This window comes from Teleopsis dalmanni, chromosome 2 (genome assembly GCF_002237135.1).
Source record: "Teleopsis dalmanni isolate 2A chromosome 2, ASM223713v2, whole genome shotgun sequence".
NCBI lineage: Eukaryota > Metazoa > Arthropoda > Insecta > Diptera > Diopsidae > Teleopsis > Teleopsis dalmanni.
In genome coordinates this window covers 146,232,018-146,240,849 of record NC_051847.1, presented here as the reverse complement: position 1 = coordinate 146,240,849, position 8,832 = coordinate 146,232,018, and the positions used below count along the sequence as shown (strand labels likewise).

General features: G+C 27.3%; 2 protein-coding genes across 2 annotated transcripts; one reads left to right on the top strand and one right to left on the bottom strand.

Annotated features, from left to right (window-relative positions):
- The first annotated feature begins 5 nt into the window (after positions 1 to 5).
- On the top strand, positions 6 to 987 carry LOC119678511 (protein takeout). Its single transcript, XM_038090373.1, has 3 exons — positions 6 to 125; positions 204 to 578; positions 652 to 987. The coding sequence occupies exons 1-3, from the start codon at positions 26 to 28 to the stop codon at positions 951 to 953; spliced, it is 777 nt and encodes a 258-aa protein (XP_037946301.1). The 5' UTR covers positions 6 to 25; the 3' UTR covers positions 954 to 987.
- A 1,152-nt stretch (positions 988 to 2,139) lies between these two features.
- LOC119678510 (protein takeout) lies at positions 2,140 to 5,866 on the bottom strand. Its single transcript, XM_038090372.1, has 4 exons — positions 5,716 to 5,866; positions 2,744 to 2,984; positions 2,482 to 2,668; positions 2,140 to 2,398 (listed from the first exon to the last, which is right to left on the bottom strand). The coding sequence occupies exons 1-4, from the start codon at positions 5,837 to 5,839 to the stop codon at positions 2,156 to 2,158; spliced, it is 795 nt and encodes a 264-aa protein (XP_037946300.1). The 5' UTR covers positions 5,840 to 5,866; the 3' UTR covers positions 2,140 to 2,155.
- Positions 5,867 to 8,832: the final 2,966 nt, after the last annotated feature.

Below are 8,832 nucleotides of genomic sequence, written 5' to 3'. Positions count from 1 at the left end.
GAGTCATAACTTTAAACCGAGCAAAATGTATTACAGCAAAGGACATTTTACTTTACTTCTATTATTAGTCCTGCAACAACTGGTATTTGCAGTACCCTACTATGATAAAATGTATACGAAATTGCGTAAGTAAAGATTGAAATATTTTTTTATTAATTATTAAAAACTTTTTATTAACTTTAATTATTTCTGTGTGTTTAAAGCTTCCTTCATAAAAGTATGTCATCGCAGCGATCCACAGTTGAATATGTGTGCACGAAATTCACTAAATGATTTAAAGGAACGATTTATTGTTGGTATCCCCGAACTCTTTATACCACCCATTGAACCTTTAGTTATACCAGAAGTTAAAATGGATCAAGATTCGGGTGCTATATATTTACATTCTACTTTTAAAAATGTTAAAATAACTGGTCTATCAAACTTCACATTAAATGATATAACTATTGAGCCAAAAAAATTAAAATTCTCTTTAAGCACAAGTTTTCTAAAACTTTCCCTCAACTCTTTATACATAATGAAAGGAAAAATTATGATGATGCCACTTGTTGGACAAGGCGGTTGTCAAGCTAACTTGAGTAAGTATGAGTATAAAGCCGAATATCATAAATATTACTAAATATTAACCAAATTTAATTTTTTAATTCATAGCTGACGTGGAACTCAAAACGGTGATTATTGGACAAAAGTATAAAAAGAACGGTGTCACATATATTAAGGTAAAAGATATAAATCTTAAATATGAGTTGGGTAAAGCTGAAATGCATTTGGAAAATCTATTTAATGGTGATAATGCTTTGGGTGAACGTATGAATTCTTTTCTTAATGAAAATTGGGAATCACTTTCGGACGAAGTACGACCTTTGTTGGAAAATGCAATGATTGAAGTAATACGCTCTTCGACGGATAAAATTTTCGATGCTTATAGTTATGATGATTTATTACCTGAGTAAATTATTAAAGATTATAAAAATGTATAAAATAAAAGTAGAAAAAATAAATCCCTATTTGTGTTATTATTGTAAGCAATTATTATATCATCTTGTGATTGATGATATATAGCAGAATAACATATGTATTCAGAAACTTCACTTACAAGAAACTATTTTCTTAATTGAAATATTTTTCCAAAAAACCAGTGATGGCAATACTTCAAAAACTGTATGCTCAGTCAAAATTTCGATTAATTAAAAATAATAAAATTCTGTTGTAGTTATTTAATACTGTTCAAAAACCTTCCTTATAGGCTTTTCTTTTATTAAATTTATTTCAAAAGAATAATAAAATATACTTCTGAAATAACCCACTCCTATTCTGAATGAAGTGATGTGATAATAGGAGTTTCTTATTTTCTATATTCTGAATAAAATGGGAATGGTTTTTTCCCCTATTTCGTACCAATCTTTTCTCAAGCAAGTTGTGTGGGGGATTAGTTAGAATAGAGTTAAAAAGAGTTTAATTTAATATATAAGTAATCAATAATGATCAGCTTTTCTAGTATATTTAAATACTTGTTTATTTCATCCGCACACATTTTTTCTACAAATTTAAATGTTAATTTAAAACATTTAAAACAATAGAATTATGGAAAATTTAAAATGAACGAAAATTTAGGACGAAATTGAAAACATATTAAAAATAAAAGGACTAATACTTCATATAAAACATTAACAATCCCATTATTGTTGCATTAATAAATAAAATATATTATTTTTGTTTTTGTTAAAAAAAGAAATAAGTTATGTGAATATATATAAAATAAAACAAACAATTAAAATAAATAAAATAAAAATAAAAGTTTTTAATTATGCATCAAATGCCGCCAAAGTTCAACAAAAGAAATTTGGATTTTTTGTTGTTCCTACATTTTAAGGGAAGTGGATTTTTTGTTGTTCCAACATTTTAAGGGAAGAGCTGCCTTCCGAGCAATTCAAAAAAGGGGAATTAAATTTCAGGGAGAAATACATTTTAGGAGAAATTTGTTTCCTGGGAATATTCAGAATAGGGCTGAACATGGCTAAATACTTCTTCTAAAATTTAGACCTATACACTCAATTAAAATGTTTTTTAAAAATAGATTTCTTTATTTTTTAGACCTAATATATAGCAATAAATATTAAAACAAATATATACAAGATTTTTACGAACAAAAAAATCACAGCAACCATAATTTTGTAGGCATTTTGGAGAATACATTATTCCATAATCCATGAAAGATATCAGCTAATCCACTTTCCAAATCAGGGCGTAATTCCGAAATAACTTCATTTGCATTTTGATTTAGAAAATTATTAATTGAAGCCGCCAATATATCATTACCGTTAAATAGGTTAGTTAAATGTATGCGCATGGCACCCACATGAAAAGTAACCTTCATGTCATCAATATGTATAACTTCCTAGAAAATGGAATAAATCAGACAAAATAAAATAAATTAATATATTAAGTGTAATGAATACTATATGTAATATTTTTTTTTACTTCAGGATCATTGATCAAATGTATTTTGGTATTGACAGCTGTTCTGACATTCTTCAGTGCCATTCTAACGTCACCATTGCCTATGAGCGGTAGCAGTAAAATGTTACCTTTCAGATTATATTTAGCACGTATCCGTAATATTGGTAATTCTAATTCGAAATTCAATAAGTTTTTGTTTAAATCTAAACTGAAATTTAAAATATAAAATTTATTCTTAATATGCATATTATGTTAATGCCTTTCGATTTGACAAAATTCTTACTTTGCTCTACGCACAGTTGCATTTGAGGGACCACGTATAACTAAATTTTGAAACCCTCCAGAAAGTACTAAATTTCCACTTCCCTTCGAAACAGAAACTTGTTCTATATGTAATGGTTCGAAACTCTTAACTCCAATTTCTGGTATACCTGCCGCCAGCGCGGGAAAGCAACCTTCAAAGAGACTGCGAAAGCATTGATTTTCATTGGGGTCATTTCTTGGGCAAGTTTGTAGCCAAGTTGCTGAAAGAAAGAAAGATAAATATTTTAGTTTTTAATTCTACTAGATAATATATTATACTTTTTTAACAAACATTTAGAAATACATTTAGTTATATAGTATAAACATTATCTTTGACTTTTTTAAAATGTTTGAATCTATTTGTATAATTTATGATAATTTGCTTTTGTAAAAATCTTTTCCCGATAAAAACATATTATTCAACTAAATTTTGTTATATATATTTTCGGTTATATATATGTATATATATTACTGCAATAAATTTTAGAAGAGTTTTTTGAAAATATAACCGGGTTTAACAGCCCATTATGTCTTGCTAAGTATTACTAAATTACATCCATTTATATGGGTTTTAACAATCATTGTCTTTTTTTGGAATAATTAAACATGACGTTCAAAATATTTTCTTAATTTGGTGCAGTATAATATTTCACAAACGAATGTCGTTTCTTAAAGGTCAATCTTCCTTCTCTTATTAAGTACAGAGGAGATGCTAACAAAATTAAATTGATTTCATTCTTAGAGATATTGAAAATATCAGACTCTGAAAAATATAATATATCTTAGTATTTAATAAACATCAGTTGAGCACAATTAAATATTTCATATTTCATAAGAAAATTTGATAATAAATAAAAGTATTGTTTTTAGAAACGTATTGTTTCTATTTTTCATTTAACCGAACAATAACCAAACATTTACTTATAAGATAAGAAATTAATATTTAAATACCTTTATATTTCTAACGAGTTAATGATGCACTATATTTCATGCCGCAATGTTTATATAGATATTTCTGATACTGAAACTGCAATACTTATATTTATCAAGAACCGGCAAGTTCGCATTCGATGCTTATCTGACGAAAAGGGGACCTATTGAAGTCATAAAGAAGGAGAGAAATTTGGAAAAGAATGTCTATAGCAAAACTACTTATTTAATGACGATATTCATATCTTTTAAAATACGAATTTTAAACCAAAAAAAAACTATTTGCAAATTTAAGCTTAGTAGACTCAAATTTACCGAAAACTATTAGAAAATCAAAAAAAGTTTTAATTTTTATTAAATTATTTAATTCAATTATGCAAAAATCCACTGAGCATTTGTCTTAAAAAAAAAAGTTCTGATAATTATAATCACTTTCTTTCTTTATTTATCTATTATTTTATTGGATAATTATTAATACAATTTACTATAGACTCTTAAGTCATTCTTGTGCAGAATGGAAATAATGGGCAGCAATGAGAGTCTGTAGATTTTAACAATATCATTCAAAGTATGTTTTCAACATAGCAATCACTCATTTACCTAGGATATTTTTATATTAATAATTTTAATATACATAAAATTTTATTATATTATTTTAAATGTAGTCAAATCGTGTACATATGCACTTCTTAAGTATTTATATAATATTTATCTATTTGTAATATTTATAATTAATAAATATGTCCAATACTTTTATTGTATTTATATATTTTAAAACATAAATGTAATATACTTATGTTTGTGATTAAAACGAGAAACAACTGCATAAATTTCTGTGTGGATAGCCAAGCAGCCATTAAGGCAGTCAAATCATATTGGTTATCATTCAAAAATGTACTGGAATGCAAGAAAACTATGACCAGATTAGCCTGCAACCGCAGAATTTGTATGTACTGGATTACTGGTCGTAAAGGTATAGAGAGAAATGGGACAGTTAATGTTATTGCTATGACTAGCGCAAGACTTTCAGAGAACTAAACGATCGAAGTACTCAGACCTCTGAAACAAATACATAAACTTTTGAACGAGCACATGACAAGGAGAGCAAAGGAAAGGTATCGTAACTGAACCATCTGTAGAATAACTAGGATCATGTGTAGACTTATAAACGAGGAAATAAACACAGAGGATGTTATATCGTCTAGCCAAAGGAACTGTAGAACATTAATTGGTGTATTGACAGGTCACTCTCTGGTGGCATCACATGCGCACTGCGCACAAACTAAACCTAATTCGCAGCGATGCTTGCAGGAAATTCAACGAGCCGGATGCAAAGAAAATTCTGGAGCATTTGCTGTGTAACTGCCCGGCTTTCTCGAAAACTCGACAAAAATACTTTGGGGCTGTCAGTTTTACAGTGCTGGAGCACATATCTGTGGTTTCTGTTGAAATCCTAATAAAATTCGCTAATAACACGTGCATACACACTATCGCATCGATAAAAATACGATTCTGGTCTGGTATCGCAATGGACCTTAATGGTCTATGCGTGACCTTTTTGGTATGCCATCATAACCTAAGCTAACTTAATATATTTATAAAAATTCATTATTTCAAAATTTTTATATCAAAATCTATGATATTTGAGACCCTATGTTTCATATATAGTACAGACATTAATTTTATATTTTTTGATTTTTTTTACTATATATATATTTATTATATTCATATAATTTACATTTAGATTCATATTTAAGCAATAAACTTTATTTGTTATTAATTTATACATAAGAAAATGTATTTATTTAAGTGCTTGATATATAAATATTTTATAAATATATAAACATAAATTTGTGACTTATATTTTATAAATTGTAATTGTTAATATGAAAACCATTGTTTCAATCAGTTGTTTAATAGTTAATGTATTAAATGTATAAAATTTATTTTATTTAATAATATTTTTTATTGTTTTAATTATATTTTTCATTTCATTCATTTGAACTTATGATCATTTCTTACGTCTTTCCTGCAGTTGCGGTGCATTATTAACAATTGGAGGTTGTTTTCCAGTGATTTGAGTTATGCAAACTATGCTAAATATGCAAAATCCCAGTTGATTTTTTACATTCCAATTATGCCACATATTTTTATTATCAGATATTTATGTAATGTTTTTCACAAATTAACAAACTACTTCCTTAATTAACTTTTTTAATTGAGGTATTTCGAAAGTATTTGATTTGGTTATGGTTATTTTATTTAATTTCACTATGTTTTAAAATATTTTCATTATATTATTTTAACTTTTTCGTTTTTTTCAACTATTATATTATTAAATAAATATTTTTTGTCCTTTCGAAAAAATAATAACCTTAAAGTATTACTCTTAATTCCTCTTCAACTTTTAATCACAACCGCTGCCGTCGATGGCTTAAACTGAAGTGTTATTGGATTTTCAATGTTTGGACCGAGCTTAAAATTGTTTTTAAATTAAAAACTTTTACTCTTGTCTTGTGTTTACATTCATGTTTAATTGTCCATTGGCTCAGCTGATTTGATGAAAAGCTGGTTTACCGTTGCTTCGAATAAACTGTAACAACATTAAATACTATAACACCCTACACACTTATAAGTAGGTATACTCCTGCTTGTATTGAACTATAAATTATATCGATTATTATTTGAAAGGTAGAAATTAATATTTCAGATTTTATAAGTTTCTTATTATTAATAATTCTCCATTGCTATTAAAAAAATTATTTTAAAATAATAAGAGACACTAACTAAAATACCACCTTACAAGACTGGGCATATATATGGATACAAATTGTAGATTCTGTGAAGGCAATGAAGAGTAAGATACGCATGTGCTGTTAGAATGCTCTGCGCTAATGTACATACGGAATAGATTCCTAGCGATATTCACCTTTACGGAAGCGGAAATAAAACTCTCTTAATTAGGTTCTATACTACTTTTTATTCAAGCAACAGAGCTTAGAGACTTACTCTAAACCCATAAGGGAGCAAAGTAAACCCGACGGCCATAGTGCCAGATTTCATACAATTATCCGATTGATTACCGATTGAGATTAATAAAGATTAGATTACCCTGAAATGTTATTTGATTCGATATTTGTATTTATGAAAAATATAAAAGTCTACTAAAACTACTACAAAATTGTTAGATTACTTTTATAATATTTGATTTGGCAGCAAAATTTGAGAAATGGAGAGTAAATCATTAAATTTTCAAACAAAAATGTATTAATATTGTTACAGTAATATTTATTACAATAAAGCTTAATCAACCTACTGAATTAGAAGAGTTAAAAAACGTTATATTAATAATATCAATAATAAACACTCTTTAGGGTTGTGTTATTAACCACAAAGTGAAATGGATGATAGCTCTAAGGCTGTAATCTTTTGGAAAAGGTTGATTTTGTATGCGTATATATTTTTTTGTTAATAGACCCCTTCGTAATCTGTTCAATTTATCAAAGTATCGATTTTGAATTTAAAGTATTATAGGCAAAAAATAAAAAACGTGATTCTAGTTTGCTGCCGTCAGATATAGTGAAGACAATGATACGAAATACATTACAAACCCGATTTTATCTATTTTTTTAGTATATTTTAGTATTTTTCTAGTATTTTTTTATTTTTATAAACCCGTGTTTCCGAATTCCTTAGAATTGTACTGATACTATTATATTAAATTAAACTAAATAGTAAATTAAAGCTTAAATAACACTTTTCACAGATGAAGTAGGGCATCACACATGTCATTGTGGGCGCATAAAAATATTTGTAAACTCGTTTATTGATGATGTAAATATAAACCATGACATTAGGCCCGCAGCGCACTACATTGTTGTACAATAGTAACCTGTAACCAATGTAACCTGTAAAAAAATGTTGTTTTGGTAATTTCGGAAATTTCTGCGATTTGCAGTTAAATGTTTTTTTTTATTGGATTTTGAGCGCCGCTGTTGCATGCTCAGTTGCATTTTCTTTACAACATCGGATAGTTTAGTTAGCCTAAGCCTTGGGAATCGTCTCTAAAAATGATGGTCATTAAATGGTATTTATGTGTATTCAATATCTGAAACTTCACCGGTAACAGGTCAGACTTTTTATACATTTGATTAAGCAATGCAAGACATTTCTCATTTGTTATTATCTTCGCAACTTGCCATGTAATGGACCGGACAAAAAATTAAAATAAAAAGTAGAAAAAAATTATATAGGAAATTTACTTCTGGTTTTACGTTGTCGTAAGCCCGTCACGGTCGGAACGGACCAGCAATCGCATATTTTGAGTTCAATATAAATTTCATTCCGGCAATATTTGGAAGTATGTAGCAATGCGGCAGTTGCAACAGTTTTAAAAAAAATGTCTTGTAACATTTTACATATTGTTTATTTCAATTATATAGTTTAAATATATGTATATAATAATAATACACTCGTAGAGCAATTTTTTTAAATATTTTTGCTCATACGAGTATTGCTAAATGGAAAAGGCATTATAATTTCTCATATATTTGTTAATTTTTGTTATTTATTTCAATAATATTTTTAACTTAATTATTGGCTATTAATCAAATATTAACAAATTCGCTATTATTTAATCAACTTCACAGTAATTGAGTAATATCTTGGCTCATAGGTATAGTCTATAAAATGTTAAGTTACTATAAACTGTTTGCTTGAATGAGAAGATATGATTTTTGGTATTTGATGGAAGAGCAGCTTTAGCAATTAACTTACTCCTATTAAAGTACTTTTATTAAATTATTGAAATATTCCTTTTAATTCTGTAGTGAATGTTTTTAATAACTAGCTTTTTTCTTCTCTTCTATATCCGATCTTACAATATAGAATCCAACAAAGAAATCGCAATTTTTTCAAAAAACAAAAAAAAAATGTGTGGTTTAGAAAATTAAAAAAAAGTTGTGTAGAAAACTTAAGATAGTTTAGATATAAATCTATATAATTCTAAATTAATCTTTGCCCAACCCACTATTAAATTCAATTAACCAGAAATGTCAAAAATTATTGTGAGGAATATATATTTTTAGTTTCATATATCAGGAAGTCTATAGTTCTCATCATCGCCCTAAATAAAAATCT

Bases quoted from the DNA above. Each gene is read 5' to 3' on its own strand.
- LOC119678511 (XM_038090373.1), top strand. From the start codon at position 26: ATGTATTACAGCAAAGGACATTTTACTTTACTTCTATTATTAGTCCTG. The intron at 126-203 runs GTAAGTAAAGAT...GTGTGTTTAAAG, and splicing joins TAAAATGTATACGAAATTGC to CTTCCTTCATAAAAGTATGT. The intron at 579-651 runs GTAAGTATGAGT...TTTAATTCATAG, and splicing joins CGGTTGTCAAGCTAACTTGA to CTGACGTGGAACTCAAAACG.
- LOC119678510 (XM_038090372.1), bottom strand. From the start codon at position 5,839: ATGTGGCATAATTGGAATGTAAAAAATCAACTGGGATTTTGCATATTT. The intron at 2,985-5,715 runs GTAAGAAATGAT...TCTTTCTTTCAG, and splicing joins ACCGCAACTGCAGGAAAGAC to CAACTTGGCTACAAACTTGC. The intron at 2,669-2,743 runs GTAAGAATTTTG...TTTAAATTTCAG, and splicing joins GCAACTGTGCGTAGAGCAAA to TTTAGATTTAAACAAAAACT.